At 43.8% G+C, this 24205-nt stretch overlaps 2 protein-coding genes across 2 annotated transcripts; both read right to left on the minus strand.

The window, feature by feature from the left end:
* Positions 1 to 136: 136 nt before the first annotated feature.
* Positions 137 to 16898, minus strand: trip11 (thyroid hormone receptor interactor 11). The gene is made up of 21 exons (XM_035167153.2): positions 16336 to 16898; positions 14110 to 14186; positions 13765 to 13875; positions 13376 to 13672; positions 13002 to 13070; positions 12723 to 12888; positions 12233 to 12556; positions 12046 to 12086; positions 11817 to 11915; positions 11283 to 11486; positions 8128 to 11163; positions 7864 to 8004; positions 7541 to 7722; positions 6767 to 6930; positions 6470 to 6573; positions 5873 to 5972; positions 4800 to 4881; positions 4255 to 4369; positions 2600 to 2722; positions 1788 to 1932; positions 137 to 1650 (listed from the first exon to the last, which is right to left on the minus strand). The coding sequence occupies exons 1-21, from the start codon at positions 16472 to 16474 to the stop codon at positions 1439 to 1441; spliced, it is 5931 nt and encodes a 1976-aa protein (XP_035023044.2). The 5' UTR covers positions 16475 to 16898; the 3' UTR covers positions 137 to 1438.
* Positions 16899 to 17924: 1026 nt separating this feature from the next.
* Positions 17925 to 23473, minus strand: golga5 (golgin A5). Its single transcript, XM_035167470.2, has 13 exons — positions 23276 to 23473; positions 21727 to 22374; positions 21358 to 21558; positions 21049 to 21268; positions 20850 to 20973; positions 20572 to 20775; positions 20249 to 20419; positions 20008 to 20136; positions 19794 to 19892; positions 19433 to 19661; positions 18880 to 18979; positions 18502 to 18565; positions 17925 to 18400 (listed from the first exon to the last, which is right to left on the minus strand). The coding sequence occupies exons 2-13, from the start codon at positions 22364 to 22366 to the stop codon at positions 18320 to 18322; spliced, it is 2262 nt and encodes a 753-aa protein (XP_035023361.1). The 5' UTR covers positions 22367 to 22374; positions 23276 to 23473; the 3' UTR covers positions 17925 to 18319.
* Between the last annotated feature and the right edge of the window lie 732 nt (positions 23474 to 24205).

Here is a 24205-nt window from a genome sequence, read left to right on the forward strand (position 1 = left end):
AAACAGCCGCCCCCCCACCCATAACTCTGAACATCTGGCGCGACCAACGCGAGAGATGCACGCGGTGTAGTAGCCACATCTGGTTCGCGTGAAGGCGCGTTGCAAGAGAGAAATGACAAAAACCCAACAGCAGGAAAAGGGTCAGCAGAACTTTTTTATTTGATTTGAAGTTCCAAATTAAGCCTCAGGTTTCCGACCTCAGCCAGAGATCATCCCAGTTCAAGGTCATCAGACTCGGGTTCCTTTAACACCTCCGGGTTCCAGGTTGGAGAACATTCCTTTACAGTGAGGATTTACAGTTTATACATTGTTATCAATCTGGAGAAAGAAACCCCCTGTAGCATTCCTTCTGCAGGCCGACTGAAGTCTATACAAAAATGCAGAGCGGCTCACCTTAATGTTGGCCTCGACTCTGAGCAGGTAAAACTTTTTAAATGTGCAGTATTTTTTTTTTTTTTTTACATTTAGTAAATATATATATATATATATATATATATATTTATATCAATCATTTACAATCCCGATTTTACAACTATCTAATTAGCAAAAAGAAATGCAGGCACTTTACTTCCAGAACATTCCTGGTGCCTATAAATAGGGAAAAAAACGCCACCCATTTACATATATATAACTATATAATAGTACTGCACTTAAACTCAAGAGCAGTCTCAAGCCTCTGATCAACCACAGGCAGCAGTTACAGCCATAATTACAACGCTTGTTGCATATCACAGTCTGACTGTCTGGAGAAGACAAGATTTAGCAACAAAAAAAAAAGAAATTGTCTTTATGATTTAAACAGATGCACTGAACCACATAAATCTCTGCACAGGCGGCTGCCAGAGAGATTGTAGGAAAGTTCTGGATCAGTTCACTGCATTGCTGAAAAAAAATAAAAAAAATACTCAAAAGACACGACAAAAAAAGAAGTTAAAGGATGAGAGGACATGAGAGTTTTGTTCCTCCTGCAAACAGAGGTGATGATTAAACTCACATGAATGGAACTGCACACCGTGAGCTGACAAGGTCACTTGTGTTCAGAACCGGTGCGATGGATAAAAACGTAAAAAGGACAGTTTCTGTGAAAATAGAAACTCACTCTGAATGACCCACAGATTTAAAATGTCCTCATCACGCAGCATATTTGCACGATGAGTCCCGTCTATGATCATTTCCAAACTTGTGGGTCAGCACCTTCGCAGTAATGTAGAATAAAGGAAATACGTATATACTGATGTGTTAAGGGAAATGGTTGCATAGAACAAAACCACTACAACTGAAAAGAATGAACACCCTCCACCCAAAATGGAATATTAAACCTTTATGATCTGATCATTTATTTTTTTGCAGGAAATAAAAAGGAGCAGATATTAAGTAGTGGACCTGCTCAAATATTCCAGAGTCTGTGTTTGTGTAAAACGTCTCGTTAATGGGCCGATCACTGCTTCAACAAGTCTTTGAGCACAGCTCCGCCACTGGACTCAGAGACCGGCACGGGTGTGAAGGAGGGCAGGGCGTCAGAGATGGGCTTCATCAGCAGGTGACCTCCTGGGCCGCCAGAGCTGGACCCGGCGAGCAGAGGCACCGCCGCGGAGCGGGGGGCCAGGAAAGGATTGGACTCGCCGGCTCGCTTGCTGGCTGTTGCGGCTCCTGAGGGGAGAGAGAGGGGAGAGTTTAAATAAGGTTTGAGGATGTAAGAAAAGGAGCCACAATTCCCGTCCGACATGATTAAGAACATGTGAGAAACAATCATCCTGGCGGTGGGTTTTCCCAAAGGAGTCGTTTACCTGCGATGTTGCTGGAAGCAGCAGCGCCGGTTCTCCTCGTAGGCGGAGCACTCAGAGTCTTCATGTCGTGGGCTGAGAGCTTTGCTGCCGGCAGCGAGGGAGTCGACTCCATCTCCAGGAACTTGACGAACATTTCTGAGAAGGACTGAAAGAAACAGGAGAGCACAGTGTGTCGTGTAACTGCACTGCTGAGATCCTCCACTGACCCAAACTGAGCAAATATCCTCTGGACTCCAGAGTGAAGAGGGAGTTTCACAATAACATCCGGCTAAGAAATCTGTGTCTTGCTCAAGGAAACTTCAGCAGAGCACAACCCTCTGAGTTGAAGAAAGAACTTTTTGAAAAGGTTTGCATTTTCTTCACTTCGCTCTTTTGCTGCAAAGGTTGAGGGGACTCAGGAGGTAGAGAGGGCTGTCCACTAACCAGAAGGTCGGTGGTTCGATCCCTAGATCCTCCACAGATACTAAACCCCAAATTGCCTCTGACGACTCTGCCGGCAGTCGACACAGTCCATTTACCTAAATTTAAATCAAGCTCTGTTCACATGTAACAACAATAAATGACTGTGAGTAATTCTTTCCTGTAGTTTCAGGAGTCTTGGTTTATATTTGGCTATTTGCTGAAGCCATGTTCAGCGTCTTCTCGGCTAAAAGACCAGTGGGATCGTTTTATATTATACCTCACAAAGCAGAATTAAATATACTATTCATGTGCACTCCTCTGTGTTCTACAGTTAAGATTAGAATAGAGTATATAAAACACAAGCTGTGTCCCTGTAGTAAAAGAACTTCCTGTATGTAGGTGCATCGTACCGAGTTGAGTCCTTGAGCCCCGGTGGGCCTGTTTGGGGTGTTCGGGACACTTTGAGCTCCTCTGCTTCCCATCCAGCTCGACACCCATCCAGTTACACCATGTCGTCCGTCATCCTCCAACATCTGCACGGACACAGATGAGAAGTAAAAGGAAGTGTGAACAAAGGTTGAGGAATTTTTTCACAGGAAGAAAAATGCTCCAAAACATCTGACTCCAAATTTCTGATGATAAAATCAACAGCAGAAGTTATTTATACTAACTTGGCCAAGAAGAAATTTGTGGTTTGATCTCAGACTCGTTTTTTGAAGAGCAGACACGGAAGAGCGGTCAGATTATTCCAGTTTTAATTGCTCTTGGTTTCCACCACTCTCTGGAAAATTATTTTGTGGACCCGCTCGGCCGTTAAACTCTTCTACCGGCTGTTCTGTTTCTTTGCTGACGGCCCAAACTCCTACAAGAAGCTTCTGGCTTTATAATTCACTGTCATTCATACTCCCCCTAACTCATCAGCCTCATCTGCCTGACAGGATTCAGCTGGAGGGACCCGATACACAGAGCGCAAGGATCCCAGCTCTGGATTAATATGCAGCAGAGTGGGAGTGCAGAGCTGCTCCCCAGAGGCCAATTCTGAAACTATGGCTGATTTTGTGGGACACTTGGCTGCTGTTAACGCGAGTTGAGTGGAAAATTCAAATAGCATCAACAGGAGATGAGGGCTAGTTGAAAAAAAAAAAAAAAGTGGAGCGATCTCCAACACGATTAAAAAAAAAAAGGCTCTTCTGAGCAGTTGTAAGCGCATTTGCCTCTAACACTGTATCTGTTTTCCTTTAAGAGTGTTGGGTAAGTTACTCTGGAATCGCTGGACGGAGTCCCACAGGGCTCTTGCCAGAAGATCTGCATAAGGAAATGTTTTTTCTCCTTCAGGGCCGAAGCTCTGAGAGGATTTTCAGAGGCTGCTGGAGTTAAAAGTGATTGTCACACAACGGGTTTTCTAGTTGACGGCTTTGGACGGACGTGTTTAAATAATCAGACATTTCATATTCTGTCTTATAGTCAGAGTAGGTAAGGAATTGTCTTAAGTTTCATGTCAGATTTACTCTACGTTACAAAAATAATTATATTTTCCATGAAAACTTGATTCAGACTTGTGCATGGACCAGAACTTGACTCCTATAAAACCACAACTTGTCATATTTATACAAGATGTAATAAACAAGTAATAATGTGTTAATCCCTGCGCTTTAGAGAAGCTGGTATTTTTAGTTTTAGACAGTGTCAAGTTTGGAGTTTTCCCACGTTCCTGTTCAGTCTTTATGCTAATTCACAATATTTGCAGTTGTCTAAACTGCTTTTATGGTTTTGTTTCCATTAATTTGTCCACCACCTGTACTTCTTCTTAAGTTAGTACATTGTATTGGATATTTACTCATACTCTTAACAAAGATAAAATAAATACACGTTTGAACATAAAATGTATTTGGAAAATACTAAAAAGCAGGTTAAGAAATGTTTCCCCTACAGGAGCAAAATACAACCATTTAAGTTTACCAACACAAGGCAGAGACTGAATTTTGACAGATTTATGAGTCTGGTAATATGTCACAGACACAGACATTCACGCTACAGTCAAAACCGGAGAAAATAAATCTCTCACCTTCTCTACGTCTACTCGGCTCAGTCCCAGGACACTTCCCATGAGCCTCAGCACGTCGGCACGCTTGGTTTTCGGTGTGTGGAAGTATCCCAAGAACAGGTTTCGCATCAGGACTCTGGAGACAGGACAACATAAATAACACTGCATGATGTAACAGGATGTGGTCTCAGTCTTTTCTTTTACAGCTGTATCAATCATAACTAAATCCAAAAATGTAACAAACACCTCAGACTTATTTCTAGTGAGTCCAACACTTGAGAGAAGTTACTTAAGGACAAAAGCTGTCCCATCTCCAAAATCTCAAATTTTTACGAGCCAAGAAACAGTCGTGGTTTCACTTTTATAGCGATGGATTTATTTTAAAATTCAACGAGGTTTTTGATGTGTTGTGTAGCTAAAAGATTCAAGATCGATAACTCAGGTGTCAACGCTGTGATGATGACAGACGAGTGCACGCAACAGTGCAATGAAAACCACATGAGCATTTAATCAGAACCTCATTTCACTGAACAAACTGATTTAATCCAAACAGAAAGTGAACGTACTTATCGATCTTCCCCTCTGTGCTGTTCAGAAGGTTCATCACTTTCCTCTGCGCCTCCTCCAACATCTCCTGCCTCACGTCCACTGCAACACACACACGAATAAGAATATATCAATGAATCAAAAAACTTAATTTATATAACGCTTTTCTTAACAATATTGGCCACATAAGAGATAAAGCTGTAAAATTGATTAAAACTATATAAAAGCAAATCAAACCAAAAGCTTTCAGAAAGAGAAAGAATGTGCAGTTTCCTCCATTAAGAAAAAGAGGAACAACAAATTGATTAAAAACTTTTCACCCAGATGTTATCGCTCAATAAAGATTTTCATAAAAAAAAACTAAATAAGGACACATGTAATTTCCAGCTCCCTGTTGAGAAATATTATCAATTTGAGAAAAAAACTGCAGCAAACTGAATATTTTCCGAAGAGGATTCTGGAAATCTCCGAAACAGCAGTAAGTAAGTACGTGTTGTTAAAAGATCAACGTTTAATACGATTATTTACTTTCCTGAATATCAGATTTTTAGCTCTGTGACTTATAATAGCGTTAAAGGGGGGAAACGATATCAGCTTCTCGTTGGTTAATCTGCGGTTCGGCACATTCTCACAGTTAATCAACTATTCATAGACCCGATGTACATTCTCCATATGTGACTGAGTGATAATAAAGCCACATGAGGCTTAGTCTGAGAATTTGCTGTGAGCTAATGTTCATGTCTGAGACTGATAAGAGGAAAATCTGCTGAGTGTGACACAAAAAAATAATAGGGGAGATTATCAGTGAAGGTTGAGCATAGAAATACGACCCCTGGGGAAAAGGAACAAAAACATGTTCACGAGCTGCCGAGCCAGAGAAAGTCAACAAAGGATGACGGATGCTTCACCTCAGATAAAATATGCAGAGCTGTGAGCTTTACATATAACAGATAGAAAACGTTTAAGACATTTGTTTTATTACAACCTTGAGAAGACACCTTTTATTTAGAGTCTAAAGTTTAAACCAAACATTTCCTATTAGACATTTTAAGTGAAAATCAAACCTGTGTCAGATGTGAGGAGGTTTGCTCACCTTGATTTTTCAGCTCTTCAATTTGCTCCTCCTGCAGATCGAGCTGGTCGGTGAGACGAGAAGCTGAATCCAGAGCAGAGTTGGCCTCGTCGAGGTTGATCTGACAGAGAACACAGAGCTGTTAATATACCGTCAGCAAGAAATATGAAGGATTAGGGACAAGTTTTCACCTCAAGACCTCGCTGGTGACAGCAAATGATGGATATGAGTAAAGTGAATGTAAATGGATCCTAACCTCCACCAAGGAGGTTATGTTTTCATCAGCATTTGTTTTATTGTCTGTTAGTTTGCAGCAGTTCACAAACACTAAACTTGGTGGAAGGATGCATTATGGGTCAGGGAAGAACCGATTTAACTTTGATGTGGATCTGGATCAGGGGGCGGAACCAGGATTGCTTTTCCCACTTTGATCACAATGTTTTTTGACATTTTCCCTAATTTCCCAGATAATAGTTAATGGATCTTGATGAAAAAAAGAAATCAGGCATATTTAATTAAGGGACTGATATCTGCGAGTGTGTGTGACTTAATGCGGTCTGGTTGAATTAAAGCTGTGGACGTATGCGCTCTACTAGGAGCTGGTTGATCTTCGTTTACCTGAAGAGCAGATGCTTGGTCTTCCAGCCTCAGAGCTTTTTTCTTCCACTCCTCCTTCTCCCTCTTGAGCTTTTCCAGTTCTGCTGAGTACATGGCTTTCTCTTCTGAGAGAGGAGAGAGAGAATAAAACTGTTATTACAATTATGGAACTTCATTGTCAGAATACAAACACAAAGTGCATCATCTTCGAAAAGAACCCTGTCCAAAGAAATACTGCAGTACAAGAACTTCTATGAAACTGCTGGATTCGCCAAGTGAACCTGGAAAGAATAAGAAACTTAAAGCCTGGCGTCTCACCTTGTTGGAATTGCTCTAGCACCATCTGCAGGTTGGACAGTGACACTGCATACTGGTTGACCTGATCCTGGGAGGTTCTGAGTTGTGCGAGCGCGTCGTCCCTCTGCTTCACCGCTCCGCTCAGCTGCTCCTGCAGAGACTCCACCTGCATGCTCGCCTGTTGGCTGGAGACAAGGACAAGCACAGGAGGAACGACATTAACAACTAAACTGTCGTGGAAACTTTAAAGTCAGAGGACGATAATCCAAATTCACTGTTTGTTATGAAACTCTGTCCCCTTTTCTCTATCTCAGCATTTCTAGGGCTTGATTTGTAGGTAGAGTTAGAAAGCTCGATAGATAACAACTGGAGGAAAGGGCGTAATATCTTTGTGAGAGGGCACTGACTGGATAGAGATGAGCCAAGGCTTAGATATATTTGTCCAATAGAGTAGTTCCACATGAAGACTAATGGTATTGGAATTGGTGATGGTCTCCCTGATTCACCTGGTATTGAGAATAAATACTTACTGCATAAGACAGGATCTGTCTCCACGAAAAACTAAGAGGATGATTACAAACCATTAGGTGTATGAGACTGGATTACTACTTTATTTTTCTATTTAAATTGCTGAAAACACTGGCGAGAGTAACTGAGAGGTCTGCAACACATTTATCTGAACTGAACAATTCAGTTTTGTGATGTGGCCAATGAAACACAGGTAAATAGAAATGGAAACTGTTGTATTTCAGCATCATATCTAAGAGACAAACCGCCGTTGTTGTTTATGCTAACCTGGCGTTCTCCACTGCACTTGAGGAGGAGGCGAGCATGGCCACCCTCTTCCGTAGCTCCGACTCCCTGTCCCCTGCAGCGAGCGCTTCCCTCGTGTACGAGTCCTCGATCTCCAACAGGTGGTTACGCAGCCTCTCCAGCTCCAAGTTGAGACGCTGTTCTTTGTCCCTCACATGCTGAAGCTGTGAAGAAAACAGAACCAGTGTCACAGGTGGATCTCTACGAGAAATTTGGTTTAGGGCAATTAAAAGAGCAACACCACAAAAGAGCTGTTCTATCACAGATGCAATGCCTCCGCAGTTAAATACTATATGTTCTCCTACCTCAGTCTGTACTGCAGTCGTCTCCATTTGTTTCTGCTTGAGTGCCATCATCACCCGGTCCCTCTCCTGCTGGAAGGCCACAGCTTTCTCCTGCATGGACTTCAGTTCGTTCAGGAGCTGATTCAGCTCACCGGACTTACCCTGTGGAAAATCAGAGGCAGAGTGGAGGATGATAGAAGATCAGTTTTCAGTTATATTTTTATTTCATTTATTCCATTTTCTTTATTGGTTATTGTAAAAATCAAGGTTTTGGTGCCAACTGACCTGCTCCTTGTCCTTGAGCATCCTCTCCACAGTTGCAGCTTTCTTGCTCAATGCAGTCAGTTCAAACTCCTTCTCCCTGAGGAGGAGGGAGAACTGCATGTTGGTTTCCTGCAGCGCTCTGAACTCCGACTCCTTCTCTCGGGAGCGTGCAGCCACGAGCTCGTTCTCCTCCTTCAGCTTCTTCACATCCAGCTCCAGAATGAGAGCCCGCTCTTTCAGGTTGGTCACGGCCTGTTTCAGCACCTCGTTGTCGTTCTCGCGGTTACGTAGCGACTCGCTGACCTGAATCAGTTGGTCGCCTTTGGTTTTGATGAGCAGGTCTTTCTCCCTCACTGATCTCTGCTGAGCATCCAGCCTCTCTCTGATCTGCCGCACCTCCACGGCCTGACCCCTCTGCTCGTTCTCCGAGGCAGATGCCGAGTTGGAGAGCCTGTGGTTGTTCTCCTGAAGAGTCCTGATGGTGATTTCCTTCTCGGTCAGATGTCCACGCAATCGTCCAAGTTCTTCCTGCAGTTTGTCATTGTTTACAGGTGAATCCGTCTGGTGGACGGGAGCGTCGGCTGCGAGAGAGTGTCCACTGGACTGAGCAACAACAACTTCAGGGGACTGAGCCACACTGTCGAGTTTACCCAACAGGACATCTTTGGTGGAGCTGAGCTGGGTGATGGTCTGCTGGACCTGTGCGAGTTCCTGACTCAGACCTCCCAGCCTCCTCTCCTTATGCTCGTAGCTCTGGATCATCCGAGCATAATCCACGGACAGCTTGGAGCTGCAGTCGCTATCCGCAGATACCTGACCTTGCAGTCCGATCAGCTCCTCGTGCAGCTGGGCCGACTCGTGCTGCATGTTCTTGACTGTGGTAATCACCTGCTGCTTCCACTCCTCCATCTTCTTCACCTGCTGCTTCAGCGTGTCCCTCTCGTGCAGCAGCTCCTCAAACTGGTTGCTGCTGACTCCTCCCGAGCCGGCACCAGACTCTCCTGCTGAGGTCTGCAGGACCGTCACCAGGGTTTGGCACTTCTGAGTCAATGCATCAATCTCGATGTCCTTCTCCCTGATGATGCGGGACAGGTTCTGGATGGTCTCCTTGAACATCTCATGGCTTCCTGATGGGTCACTCATATTGGAGAGGTGCTGATTCTCCTGCTGAAGCTTCAACAGAGCTGCTTCCTTAACTGCCAGGATATCCATGAGACGGTGATACTCTGAGCGAAGCTGGCTGTTCTCTCTGGCCTTCTCATTCAGCACAGCCAGCACTTGCTCTCTCTCCACAGCGTAAGCCTGCAGCTGCTGCTGAAGGAACAAGACATCCTGGTTGTGTCCGCCGCCTCCGACCATGCTGAGTCTAGCATGAAGCGCCTGAATCTCAAGATCCTTCTGCAGGGTCATCTGGGAGAGTTTACCCACTTCATCACGATACACCACCAGCTGATCCAGCTGTTTGGTCAACGAGAGATTCTTCTCGTTCAGCTGGCAGATCTCAGTCTCCTTCTCCTTGATGCCTCTCACCAGTTTCTCTATTTCTACCTTGGACAGGTCGTGCTTCTCATTGCCGTTCTCCTGATTTAGGGTCTGGGTCTTGTCCTCCTCCAGGATGACATCTCCCTGCACAGGTGGAGAGTCAGCACGACCCTGACTCCCACTGAGCCGATCTACAGTCTGCTGGAGACGAGCTATGTCCTCATCTCTGGCGCGTATAAGTCTGTCATAGTTTAGAGTGGTCTGCTGGTTGCGAGCATGAGCCTGCTCCAGTTCACCCTGTTGACCCTGCAGGGACTGCTGCGACAGGAGGAGCGAGGCCTGTTGCTCCTCCTGGGTTCTCCTCAGAGCCTGGACCTCCTCTTCCAGGCCATTCCCGGAGGACTTGAGCTGGGTGATCTCCGTCTCCAGCTCTGTGATAATGTCCAGGGTCCTGGGTTCACCCAGAGGTGGAGGTCTGCTCTGCTGATCTCTAAAGCGATCAATCTCTTCTTTCAAATGGCTGTTCTCCTCCTTCATACCCCCCAGCTGTCTATCCTTCTCCTCTAGCGCCTGTCTGAGGCCTCCGGCGTCTTTGGTCGCGACTGAGATACTGTTTTCCATCTCCATCTGTATATCCGCAGCGTTTTGTTTTAAAGTGTCCATAAAAATGTCCTTCTCTTGCAGCAGGTCCGTCAGCTGCTTCTGCCCTGAAACTGTGATCGAGAGCATCTCATTGGTGTCTCTGTGATCAGATGCCAGCTGCTCCATGTCTCTCCTCAGCTGTCCTATCTCCATGTCTTTCTCCTGGTTGAGTTTGATGGCACGTTCATGCTCCATCTGCAAAGCTGAGGCATCCATGGAGCGAGCTCGAGTCAACTCCTCAATCGTCTGCTGGTACTGTCTGGCCTGTTCATTCAGTGCCGTCTCAGTCTGCCTCAAATCACCGTCCAGCTGATTCTTTTCCAGCTTCAAGGCTTCGATACGAGTTTCCCTCTCTCGAATTGTCCTGTTCAGAGCAGCCTGGCTCTCCTTCATCTGCTTGGTTAGTTCTTCTACTTTACCCAGAGCCTGCTCACTCTCCGCCTTCAACTTCCCGTTCTCCATCTTCAACTCGTAGTCTGCGGACTTCAGGTTATCCTGAGAGGTCCTCATCTCGTCCAGTTCTCTTCTGAGGTCTGACAACTCCCTCTCTTTCCCTTCTTCAGTTCCCCGTGCTTCAGTTCCTCTCCCCCCGGCCTGATGCAGCTCCGCTTTAGCAGCAGAACACAACTCTTCTTTCTCATGCAAACTTTTCTTCATCTCTGTGATTTCTCTCCGTGCCTCTCTGCTCTGCTCCTGCGCATGTCCCAGTTTGTCTTTCAGCTCCTTCACCGTCTGTTCCAGCTGCTGTTTACCCATATGCATATCGTTGAGGGTGAAAGCGCTCTGGCTCGTTCTCTCCTTTTGGGTCTCCACCTCCTGCTCCAGGGTCCTTTTCTGGTCTTTGGTTGTGTTGAGCTCGGCCGTCAGTCTCGTCAGTTCTGCGTCTGCCTCCTTCAGCTGTCCGGAGAGCTGCTCCTTCACAGAGATCATATGCTAGAGGCAGAAATAGAAACAAAATCCAGAGTCAATAAACGGGTAAAATTTCAACATTAAGGTTCACAGAGGCTATAAATAAATGTCAGTGATTTCAAAACCAAGCAGATCATTCAGACCTGTGTTGCCTCCTGGTTCTGCTGGTCTAGTTCTTCCAGCTCAGACATCAGAGTGTCTCGTTCCTCCTCAGTGGCTCTCAGGGCCTTTTCTCTTCTCTCCAGCTCGACTCTCAGATCCTCCAGTGACTCCGATTCTCCAGAATCAGTAACTTTATTGTCGCCCATTTGTTCCTCTGTGACTTCGAGTCTTTCTTGCAGATTGAGCTGTAACAAAATAAAGAAGAACCTCAGGATTTGACATCATCCAACAGACATCTTGACTGTACTTTTCATTCCATATTATTGACATCATTGTATTGTAAGACTGAAAAATGCAACTAATCAATGAAATCACAAGGACCTGTGTCTCTTTAAGTAATTAAGTAGTATTTCATTTAAGCTATGGCTTTTTTTCGGTTTCAAAAAATAATTTCATGCATCAAATGTCCTTCAAAATGCTGTTTAAGTGACAGATTTACTTCGAAACTAAGTACATATAGACATTCTGTGCATTTAATTACAGTAATATAAATTTTCTGCATCAGATAAACAAACCTTTTCTTGTTCGAGGATTTCCTTTTCTTGTCTCAACAGCCCAATGATGGTGTTCAGTTCCAAAATGTCTGCATGCTCAACTTCTTCCTTTGGTTCAGCCTGAATTAAAAAGAGCATCAAATGTTTAAAAAGCCATTAAACCCGGGAAGAATACACTAGAACTCTCACTACTTATAGTGTGATAAATATGTAGCATAATGTATTTCAAACTATTTATATTCACACTTACGTCAGACACGTTTTTCAGTCTCTCGATTTCTTTTTCTGCCGCTGTAAAGTAAAAATCTTAGTTAATATACAGCTCTATTATGGAGTAAAACAACTGTAAAAAGTAAATGATAATCTTTATGAGGTTAGTGCAATAAAGAAACATCACATTAAAAAGATCATCATGAATCAAAACAATGACAGTTTACCTGTGAGGTTTTGCTTCAACACTTGGATCTCGTGGTCAAACTGGGCTTTTTGCAGAGTCTTCCCCTCCTGCTCTTGTACTCGTGTCTGCAGCTCGGTGACAGACGCCTGCAGCCGCGTGTAATTCTGCAGCAGCCCGGCGTTTTCCTCCTGGACTTCATCCTTCTCCAGCTGCAGCGAGGCCCGATTCCCCTGAGCCTCCTCCAGGCTGGCAGACAGCTCGGCCAGATGCTTCTCCCGCTGCTCTGCCGCCTCCTGCAGGGACTGTATGGCTTTCTGGAGTTCAGGCAGCTTGGAGGTGTCTGACGAGGAACTGGTTTGACCACCTGGAGAGAAGGAAGAGGACAAGAGAGTTTACTTTGTGTGTTGTACCTGAGCAGCAACATGGCGCTGTACTCTAAGGGAGGCCCAGCAAACACCTATATAACGCTGTGAATAAAACCACTTTAAAGTTTCTAGAATTACAATAACAAATGTCAAAGTGAGGCTAACCACTCTGAATCTGTTCCTCCAGCTCCTCTATCCTCTCCTCGTACTCTGCAAGCTCCTCCCTGTGTCTTCGAGCGATGTCGGCCATCTTCTGCCGCTGGGCGTCCTGCACTGCTGCCAGTTCGTGCTGGTGTTCGTCCACCTCACGACCCATCTCCTCTCGCAGCTCCTGTCCCAGAGAAGCAAAGACCTCAAGGTTGGTGTCTCAGTATTTCACATTTACAATCTACTTTAAAACATGATCTATATATTTTATTATATATGAGAAGATTTAATATTTACCTTTATAGTTCTTTGAAATTTGTGAGTCTCACCCTCATCGCCATTGCCAGAGCCTGCAGTTGTTGATGCCTGAAATAAAAATGTAGTAGGTATGAACTAAAGGTATGAAAAATACCTTTGGCAAAGTTCAGTACACTTTACTTCACTGAAATGAAGTATTTTCTTACGATTGTCTACATTTTGGTATCTCTCATTCTGTAGCATGTGCACATCTGGTGTTTAAAACTACTACAAATACTACATTAAACCAAAGAAGAAGAAGAATACATTTGGAAGTCTGTGATAAGTATTAACTTCTGCATATTCTATTCCCCAAGATAAACTATCAAAGACCACCTGTTCTGCTAAAATCAACAAAAAGAAATCATTCCTACCTGAGACATTCGCCTCCAGTGAGAAACCTCTGCCTCCAGACGCGCGACTTCTGTCGACAGGCGGTTGATCTCCTGCTGCGACCAGATGACATCACTGAGATCCATCTCGTCGCCATGGTAACCCTGCTGGGACTCTGAGGGCCGTGATAGGTAAGAAGTAGACGAGGTGGCGCTGGAGGAAGTGGTGGAGACAGGCAGCACCGCGGGGAAGATGGAGGCCGACTGGGCCGACCGCTGCAGCCTCTGGACTTCTTCCTGAAGACCACTCTGCCGGGCTTTCAGGTGACTGATATCCACCTGGTGGGATCAAATGTACCTTAGCACCATTTCATACATGAACTTAACAGAAATGTGATCTAAAAGCTTTAACTATAAACAGAACTACGTACGTCTTTCTGCTGCAGGAGAGTTCTGTATTCTGCAGACTGTCGTTTGTTCTGGATCTCTGAAGCCTCCAGCTTCTCCTCCAGCTCTGCATGCAGCTTCCTTAATCTGTCATGCTGCAGCAAAGAGAGAAACAAGGAAGGAAAACATATGCAAAAATAAACATTAATTTCTTTCTCATGTGCGGGATGGTCAGACATTGTTTTCATGGTCGACAGCATTACTTTACATTACTGACTCACTGTCGTGGTTTTCTAGGACAAATCCCTTGTTAACGTTATTAGTTACACGTGTTGTTGATGGTGGAAAATAACCACAGTTGTATTGTGAGCGGGAACAAAGAATCTAACCTCAGATTTCTGTGAGGTAAACGAAGCCTCGACCTCAGCCAACCTGGAATTGGACACGTGCAACTCTGTGGCAGCATCTGTAGTTACAGGGAAAAAATAGAAGTCATCAAGACACTGAGGATATTATATTCAGAAGTGAAAACATGCAGCAGGACTGAAATGAAAGAAAATCTGTAAACATGGTTAATATTTCTCCATAAACACAGAAAATTAACAGAAAGATCGGGATTAATTTACTCAGATTTCTGACAACATGAATTTCAAAACAAGAAAAGCTGTTTTGGTTTTCCACCAATGGCACATAGCACATTCAAGACACACACACACACACACACACACACACACACAGACACACTCCCACAGATCTGGTTAGCTCTGTCTCACATGACAAACAAACATGCACAGCTGAGCAGGCTAAGATTTCCAGCGATCTTGTCTGAGCTACTTGATCTTAACAGCTGAACGAGGCTCAGTCGACACATAACATTCATTACAACACAAACTGAACTGAAGCCTTCCTGTTACTACATATAAGTTGATGTCTTCTCTTCAGAGTTAACTTAAAAGATTGGGTTTAAAACCACAACAACCCCTCAGGAGGAAACAGTCTTTAAACTCAATCAATAATATGTTGTGATTATAATTCAATTTGTGGCCTTATCATGCAGCCGTCTGCTGCACAGCTGCTCCTGTGGTCCCACACAGAGATAAGAATGAAGTGTTTTTTTTTTTTGACTGGAGCTGTGAGTTGGAGATTCTGTGGCCAAAGTTCTCTTTGCTTTATCACTCGTTGTCTGTTTGCTGGTTTCTAAACACTTGAGTTCAAGTGGTGACAGGAAACCAGAAATCACGATTACAATCCTCCGGTCAGACCTGATCACGAGAAGCTCTCTCTCTTTTAAAACTGGAATAAACTGTTTCCTGCAGCTCGGCTGACGATGAATGAAAGAGTGGAGGGTTTTTAAAGGTTCTCTTGTTGACGTCTGTTGACGTCTGTTGACGTCTGTTGACAGGAGAAGCAACTGCACCTCTGGTTTCTGACTAAATTCCAGTTTTTCTTCTTTTTAGTGGAGTGGCTACTTTAGTGATGACATCTGCTTTTCATGCTATCTGAATACCTAAGTGTTCCAGTGGTAGATCCTGAATGTTCAGGATCTACCACTGGAAAGATTTTAAAAGGCAGATTAGTTGTCACCAGCCGGAAAATAAGTGCAGCACATACAGAACAGTTTGATATTCTGTTCATAACATCATAACACAATACATAGTATTTAATGTAAATTCAGTTTTCTCATATATTTATCAGTTTGCTTCTCATTGGGGCAGCTCCGTCTTAGTTTACTGAAATAGAAAAACTCTTGTTTTAAAAGCTTGTTTGCCAAAAACTGAGTAAAAAGCTTAGTTTTATAATCAAACAGCTACTGAACATGTTTATAAAATATAACACAAGTGTATAATTAGGATTAAACCCAGAGTCTGGTCTACTAAACGATGATGTGGATAAAAAAACATGAAGACAAACTAGGGCCTGGGCGAAGAATTTAAAACCACAACCTCCAAGCAGGAGCAAAAACCAGTGTCTATACTTTAAGAATATAATAATTGGAAATCTATTGTGATAATTATTGATATCGAGTTGACTGATATGAAAAAGTATATCACTGTCACCAGTCAGACAATATTTACAGTACTTATGATTCTGTGACTGTTCATAACAAAAGTTTCATTGTGAAGAGTTAAGTATGTTTTTAGTACGAAACCTTACATCTGTTTATCTTTGTTTATAATCTTGTTTTTGTTTGTATTCATGTGACAATAACTATCTCAAAGTCAATTTCATCGACAGCAAAACAACAACAGCTTCTGCATGATAATTGATTTGAATGTTCGACCTCAGAGATGTAAAATGTATTTCCTCTGCTCATAAAGAAGAGTTTAAAACCACAACATTCACTCACATCAGTCTTTAAACTTAGAAGAAGTAATGATGTGACATTTGTTGTGTTAAATATCTAATAATAGGAACAGTTTAATCTAAATAACACGTTTGGAGCTCTAGATGAAGAATCTGTATCTGCTCTTCATGGTGACAGCTGTTTTCTAAAGTCTTGGTTTTAACACTTGACAGAAACTGATTTATTGAGGAGAAAACATCAAATGTGTTTATAAAACAACACACAGGAAAGTATTTTATTGGTAAATGAGCCATCACCAGCACCGACTCACCTCCGACCTCCTCCACTCCCTCCAGCAGCATGTCCTTGGTAAAGGTGGAGATCTGCCCGGTGAAGGACGTCAGGCTCCCGCTGACCTGACCCAGCGACTGGCCGAGGCCGGAGCCCAGTCCCCCCAGCCAGGACGACATCCTCCGGCGGGTTTCAGACACAACACACCCAGAAAACAAAGCAGCAGGCCGAGCAGGGCGAGGCGGAGTTAGCCTAGGTTGGACCGGGCAGCTCGGTCATGGAGCTCCGCTTGTGAACGCGGACCTCCAGAGACACCGCGGACTTTGAATTCCACCTCCGGGGGGAAAAGAGCCGAGCGAGTCCGAGCTGAGAGCCGCCGGCTAACAGCAGCTGAGCCCGGAGGAACCCGTCCAGACGAGCGGCTTCAGCGACATCTTCATCCCGGGGTCACGGAGCTCGAACCCCGGCTGAAGGAGTTCGGGTCGAAGCCTGGAGAATGATTTCTGTGGGTGTTTTAACGAAGTGGAACAACACGACGTCCACAAAGTGCCACCTCGACTGCAGCCATTATCATCTCCACTGTCAGGCTGTCAGCTGTGACGTGGACCGCGCCCGGTGCATTGTGGGATGCTGGAGGACCAACAACATCACGGGGCGTTCAGGAGCCTGAGCTGAGAGTCGGGAACATTCTAAACCCACAGTCATATTAGTGTATAATAATAATAATAATAATAATAATAATAATAATAATAATAATAATAATAATAATAATAATAATCTTATTATTGTTGCTGTTATTATTATCTGTAATGAGTGAAGAATCCATGGGATCATGAATGGAACTGTAAACAACTCAGTGGTTTTGACATCTTTTAAATATTTTATTTTACACTTTAATACACACACACACACACACTCACACACCAAATCCTTATCCACAAGTTTAACCATGACCAGTTCAAGCCAAACCCTGACCTCCACCTGACCACAATTCACATCAGCCCCCTGCAAAGAACCTCAGAAATTACATTTTGCATTTTTAATAACTTTAGGACCAGGCTTTGGTCCCCAGTCAGTGTTAATACAGATCCCATAGAAGTAACCAAAATCAATTGATTTCATTTTCTGCTACTTCATACATACATGCTACACTCTACTACAGTTTCGACACTTCAATTAGTTTATAACTTAAGTTGCTCGGTACTGTGGATCATCAAGGGGAGAACATGACAACCCCACGTAAAAGGGCCTGGCCCAGAACCCTACTGGTGTGAGGCGACACTGCTAACCACTGCACCACCATACCTCCCCTGAAAAGAGACAGGAAATGTCAACATAAAAGAAGGGAGGGCTGAAACTCCAAACTCATACTCCACACCTTCAGCTTGTGTTTGTCAAACAGGTAATTCAATTTATAGTTTGAAAGCCCAAGCTCATATACGCTTACATAACCCACTGCTGTCACTACAACACCATCAGCAGCTACTGTTTCAATATTGAAGACATTCCCCTTAGACACAGAAAATGAGTTTCCTCAGACTGAGCATTTCTATAAAAGATAAAACTGAAATTCTTTGAGTAAAAGCAACATTATTTTACAACCAAGAAAACCTCAGAAATAAGCCAGGCTGTGTCACTAACATCTTTATTAAAAGATTCTCTGTTTTGTTTTTTTTACATAGTGTTAAATACAATCTCTGAAGAGAATAGATGTCTGAAACCAGGAGGGGAAAGGAACAGTTAGGAAGTCATGATTTAATGTCCCATTCAGCAGATAAACAATACAATATATCACTCTGGTATTCCTTTCAAACTAAATGCAGCTGTCAGCTATCAATCTTCAGTTGGAAATACAGTAATGAAGAAGAGGAGGAGAAGAGGAAATGTCTTTAATTCGTCGCATTTCTGTGCAAAACAGGGAGAGTGAGGTCTCAGAGCCCATATTCCAGCAGCTTGTACCATCCTTACATCGACGGCAATAGAGAGAAACATCTTTAAAATCCCAAATGTAACGTTCACGCTTTCTATCTTCCGCCAGGATGACCGTGGTGCATTTCTGGTGTGTACGTCAGAAGAACAATCATGACCCACAGATGCAGTATTGCCTGTAAAGAAATAAATGAAAGGTTGTTTATTTCTTTTATTAACCGGTGTCAATCAAGATGGAACAATTACAACAAATCCCATTTCTTCAATAAATACTCACCATGTACAGGATAACAAACACTCGGGCCATCGGGTAACGCCTCAAGAAGATTCCCAGTCTGATGCTGGAATGACAAAATTCTCTATTCATCACTGGGGAAATGATTTCAGAATAGAAAACAATGCAATTACTCTAAACTGTGAATAAAGATGAATGAGGTGTCTCCCCTTCCTCCCACGATCCAGAAATGAAGCCAAAATATCCAGGATAAGAACGCTGCCATCTTGCACTGATGATGTATTCTTGAGCTAAAGTCGGTTTGTGGCAATCTTGGTGTGGAGCCGCGCAATCAAAGTCCCATCGATGCACACGCTCAACCAAATCTTTATATACAGTCTATGGCAACTATAGTAAAAAAATGGACAAAAAAGGTTTTACCTGAAACGGTCGATGGTGCTGGCTGCCTTACGTACTTTTCCGTACATTCCTGGACTGTCCTGATCACTAAAGAGGACTGGTGTGTTTCTTTGTCGTGCTCCTGAAATTACCAAAACACAGAGAAGGAATCTTGAGTAGAGTCAACAGTGGAGTCATGATGAAGTCTGATCGACTCTAAAGCCTAATTAAAAAAAAAACCAACTAATCTTTGAGAGAAAAACAAACTGAATTATAAATGAATACATTGTCCATATGAAGCAGAATGAAGGAGGGACTCTTCTAAGTTTGAACAGAAATACAAATAGTTGCTATGAAAGAGAGAAACTGGATCAACTGTATCGACATGTTAACTAACTCCTCCAGTTTTGATTATCAAAAACTGAACTCTTCAATTACTTTTTCATTTTTTGATCATGATGCTACAATGACATGACATGTATGGCCTTATGTAATCAACCAAATCTCATTCTTCAGAAATTCTGATAAAAACCGCCCCACATCTCTGCCTCCTTCATCATCTGTCTGTAAGAAGGTAAATAACTGTGACCCTGACCTGGTCCGGCTCCCTCTAAGCTGCTCATGTTGATGGCCGCCCCTCCACTCTGTCCTCCCTGAGCGATCTTCAGCTGCTGATCCAGACGCTCCAGCTGGAACACCAGAGAGCTCTTCTCTGTGCCCAGAGCCTCGAGCATCGTCTGCTTCTGGATCAGCGTCTCCGTCAGCTGGTGGAGACGATTCTCCAGCTCAGTTTGGCTGCTGCTGCTCAGAGTCTTGTTGGTCAACTGGAAGAGTAAATACAGACCAGGACATGGATCGTCAAAGCAGATAAGTGTATTAAAGGTGGAGGTTTAAATATTTTTGGCACCCTGTGATGGCCTAAAGGGTAGAACTTCCTTTTATGATAATAGACTGACCTGGTTCCTGAGTTTTTGGATTTCATCTTCTCTGTCTTTGATTCGACTTTGCAGAGAAGTTTTGGCTCGATGCTGCTCTTCCTCTAAGTACTGCAGCTCCTATGATTTAAGAAAAAATACAAAAACAAAATCACACATACGTATCTCTCAAGAAAATAGAGATCGGAAAGGATTTGTATTTTTTTAATTTATGGATATTTATGAATAACTTTACCTGTTTATAGCGCTCGACCTCAGCCTCATTCTCCTGTTTAACTCGGTTCTGTAACGCTTGTTGCTCCTGTAACTGCATCTGCTGCTCCCGCCATGCCTCTGCCTCCGTCAGCGCCTGATTCTCCAGATCCTGAGAGAGAAACACATGACTCAGCTGAACAACTGAGTGACCAACATCACAAAGATCTCTTCTACACAGCATCAACATCATTTCTCTTTTCCTGCCATTTACAGCATCTCACCTGTATTTCCATTCGATGCGTGTGCACTCGCGCTTGTAGTTTTTGGACCTCCTCCCTCTGCATCTCCTTCTCGTGACGCAGCTCCTCCAGCTCCAGAACCATTGTCCCGCTGCCGTCCAGAGTGTCCAAACCAGATCCCTCCTTCAAACTGCTGATCAACTTCTCTTTGGACTAGAATAACAACATTTACAACATCATTAAAAATCTGTTCAAAAGATGACGGATTCTTGGATGCACAGTAAATTTTGTTAAGTTAAGTTAGAATTAGTGCTGATGCTCCCTATGAAAAAGATGATTTTCCAGAGGGCCTCTATCAGTCTTACTTGTAAGATGCGTGAAGCCTTGTGCTTGTAGTCTTGTAACTCCTGCTTCCCAAACTCTGCTGCTGCTTTGGTACTTTTCAGTTGCTGTTGGAGGTCATCAACCCTGAGCTTCTCCTCCGCAGCTCGTCGCTCTGCTGCAGTCACCGTCTCGGCAAGGGTCTGCCTCTCAGCCTCCAGTTTGGACAGTCGACCAGCATACTCATTCTACAGAAACATAATAGGTTTGATAAAGTCTTGCATTTATGAGCAAAGTAAAGGCAAAGCAGTACTGCCCGTACCTGCATCTGCCGGTAGCTGTCCTGTTCCCTCCTGACAGCCAGGTCCGTCTCTCGCAGCCTCTCCTGTATCGTCTCAAGAGCTTGGGACTGCATGTTGTTCCCTTCTGAGTGGTCCAGCATAATTCTAAAAAGCGAAACAACTGTAATATGATATCTAATTTCTTCAAGAACTAAATCTTATCTATTCAAAAGAGTTTACCTTGATCTTTCCTTCTGTGCCTCCTCTAGTGCAGCACTGCGGGACTTCAGTATCTGATCAGCTTCATCAAGTCGGATTTTCAGCACTGCAAGTTGACCGTCTTTGGCTGAAAGAGCCTCTGCCAGATCCTCAACTTGTGACCGATGTTCCCGTAAAGTACGGTCAGTGTGAGACTGCTCCGAGTTCCACCGGTCTGCACGCATTCGGGCCTGGTTCAATTCTGCAAGAGTAGAAAACAACTTAGTCAATGAGGAGGCAGATGTGCAGAAATCTAGGTCATCATTATTCCTAATTTAACAGTTCTCTTGCCGTCTTGCAAGTCTTTTGCTCTCTGGATGACTGAAGCCATCTCCTGGTTGAGGGAGGCCACCTCACTGCGCAGGAGCTGGTTCTCCAGACGCAGACTGGACAGGATCTGACTCTGTGGCTCCTCTGTGGGGGGAGGAGGCTCCTGTCTGCTGAGGAGGTCCTGGGGCACAGCCAAGCCCGAGTCTGAACTCTCAGGTGTTTCTGTGAGCAGCAGAGGAAGTGTAAAGAGAGAACACACAAAAAAAACATCCAGCCATAAATGCCTCAAAAGCCCTTGGTTACATAAGTTATACAAGCAATGTAACTTTTCCATCCAGACAGACGATAATAAGAAAACAACTCTAACATATAAAGTCTTGTTAATCATACCTTGGCTTTGCTCTTTAGCAGAGCTCTCCTCTGATGTTTTCATGCTGTGAGCAGACAGCGAGCTCATGCTCGAGGCCCTGGATACACCATGGGTTGAGGGGGGCGTTGGTGGGGCTGAGGGGATTGTATGAGTGGTGGAAGCGGGGGGTGTAGGGTCTTGGGCCTCAGTTACTGCCACTGTCACAAGCTCCCTTCTAGAATCCCTGCTATTGTTGGCTGGAGGGTCCAAGCTGTTCAGAAAGTCAAAGAGCATGTCATCGTCCACATCCTGCTCGCTCTTCCTGGGCCTCACGAAGCCAGATGAGGTCTTGGCAGAGTTGGGAGCGCTGCTGCCTGCACCAGAGAGGGCCATGCTGGCTGTGCCAGACAGCAAAGTTGTATTGGATCTCTTGATGTTGCCAGCTGCTGCAGAGATGAAGCCTGATGCATCATGGGAGGATGCATAGGTGTGATGTGTCACAGCTGCGTCGGCCTTATACCCTGCAGTGTTGTAGTCGGGTTTGACCAATGGTTCTCCTTCATATTCTGGTGAAAAGGAAGAAGCTGTTGCCTGCTCCAGGCTCAGGGCCGTGGCGGCTCCCTGGTCCACTTTATTCAGGAAGTCTTCGGCTTTCCCGGCCAAGTCAGCAAACCAAGACATTTTGCATCCTAATGTCAGGAACAACAACACAGTTTGAGGATTAAACATTTCACATATGTACATGAACACAACTAATTCATTTAAAAAAATCATTGAAGTGTGATTTTTCACAAGATTTGGTTTCCATAGATAACTCAGGGTAGAAGCGGTGTAAGGCTCGTCTGTCCGATGCCTCGTCCAGGAGAATAAATCTCGCCAGGGAAATAAATGGAGCATTTACACCTACGTCATTATTCCCAAGAGCAAGACACTTAATCTTTAATTTCTCTAGTGGCCCACAGATCAGACGGTGGCTGTACAGTCCCGGGCAGCTTCCGTGTGTGAGTGTGTGATCAGGGTGTTCCTACCCAGAATAAACAAAGGTTATAATCGCTTTATGCATATGCTCGACATGCTGTACGAGCTTTTGATTGTATTTTACTGTATTTAACAATCTACCTTTTACCTCCATGCATTTAAAACTAATCTGTGGAACACCAGGACACATGTGATTCGTTCTGAGTGCTGCTAAATAATTATTTGGACCTTAAGACCCATCCCATCCCAGTCTCTCCCTTGGACAGCAGATTGTAGCCCTTTAAACTAACAGGGGGACATATCGTTAATGTTAAGATTATATATTTATTAAGGCTCATGGTTTAAGTGAATAATCTTCCAGCCATTCTTAGCACTGAGGACTGGAAACCACACAGTGTCTACACAGCTAGGACGCTAACACAACCTCCAACAGAGTCAACGCCGGATATTGGGATAAATAAATAATCAGCAACACACATGTTGACTCGGACGCATGTAAACAAAGGGGCTGAGCTCCCGTCGCCGTCGTAAACACAGCAGCTTTAACACAAACTGTATCGATGCTAACGCTAACGAGCTAGCTGCTCACTGGGAATCGAGCCCCTCACGCACCGTTTGCAGCGACGTTCAAGCCCCAGAATGACTCAGCTCCTGCGGCTATAGCCGAGATCTGACGGGTGGAGGCGGAGAATTAAACCAGTTCGGATAAACACGGTCCAGTTTCATCATCTGTCACAGAGGATGTTGATGATCTTCTCTATACGTGGACCAGGAAGCGCTGCTGGCGAAGGACCCCACAACAGAGCGACCTCTGAGGCGCCTGATCAAAAAGGAACCACTGCCTCAGGCTTGTTTGTCTGCTCCTGGAAGTAAAATCCCTGCACAAGCAAAGATGAAGATTATAACTAGTCTGATTCATACATAATATTCTAATAAACAAATAGATGATGCATTAGTACAGGTCATGGTAAGACTTTATTGATCCTCAGGGTGAAAATGTCCATCATACCAGTACACATATAAATCAGAATTACCCCCAACTGTACCAGCTAAACACACGAATACATCAATAGTTATAATCTATTATTATAATATACAGTAGATTATCCTAGAAATGTTGTCCTTTATCTAAAGTATGTTTTAAATGTAGGTGTTTTACTGGTAATTCTTCTCCTCCACCACTGATAAGTTATTTACAATTTATTGCATGTGTGTGAAATAAAAGACTCAGACCTTTACAAATCCTATAAAACAGTATTGTTCTTTAAAAAAACATTAAATGGAAGTAACAGTGGTAGAATAAGTACTAGACGTTTTCTAATATCCACCTGCTTTTATTTTAGAATTGCGTAAAATATACTTGAATAAGAATTAGGTCGTATTGTAAGTTCAAGATGCTGATGAAAACAACCCTTGTTTCTAATAAATGCAACAGTGCCTGTCATGAAGTACACTTAGATTTAAACAAACATACACAAAATTTATTTCATTACATGTGTAAAATAAAAGCAGGTAACTTCAGTCTGGAATTTTTATTGAATG

This window comes from Hippoglossus stenolepis, chromosome 10, assembly GCF_022539355.2.
Source record: "Hippoglossus stenolepis isolate QCI-W04-F060 chromosome 10, HSTE1.2, whole genome shotgun sequence".
NCBI lineage: Eukaryota > Metazoa > Chordata > Actinopteri > Pleuronectiformes > Pleuronectidae > Hippoglossus > Hippoglossus stenolepis.

What these genes read in the sequence shown, in the direction of transcription:
- trip11 (XM_035167153.2), bottom strand. Translation starts at nt 16,474, where the DNA reads ATGTCGTCCTGGCTGGGGGGACTGGGCTCCGGCCTCGGCCAGTCGCTG. An exon ending in AGAACCAGGAGGCAACACAG is followed by an intron (nt 11,164 to 11,282) that starts GTCTGAATGATC and finishes TTCTGCCTCTAG; the next exon opens with CATATGATCTCTGTGAAGGA. An exon ending in TGCTTCCAGCAACATCGCAG is followed by an intron (nt 1,651 to 1,787) that starts GTAAACGACTCC and finishes CTCTCCCCTCAG; the next exon opens with GAGCCGCAACAGCCAGCAAG.
- golga5 (XM_035167470.2), bottom strand. Translation starts at nt 22,366, where the DNA reads ATGTCTTGGTTTGCTGACTTGGCCGGGAAAGCCGAAGACTTCCTGAAT. An exon ending in AGGTCGAGCGCTATAAACAG is followed by an intron (nt 19,893 to 20,007) that starts GTAAAGTTATTC and finishes CTTAAATCATAG; the next exon opens with GAGCTGCAGTACTTAGAGGA. An exon ending in AGCACCATCGACCGTTTCAG is followed by an intron (nt 18,566 to 18,879) that starts GTAAAACCTTTT and finishes TTGTCATTCCAG; the next exon opens with CATCAGACTGGGAATCTTCT.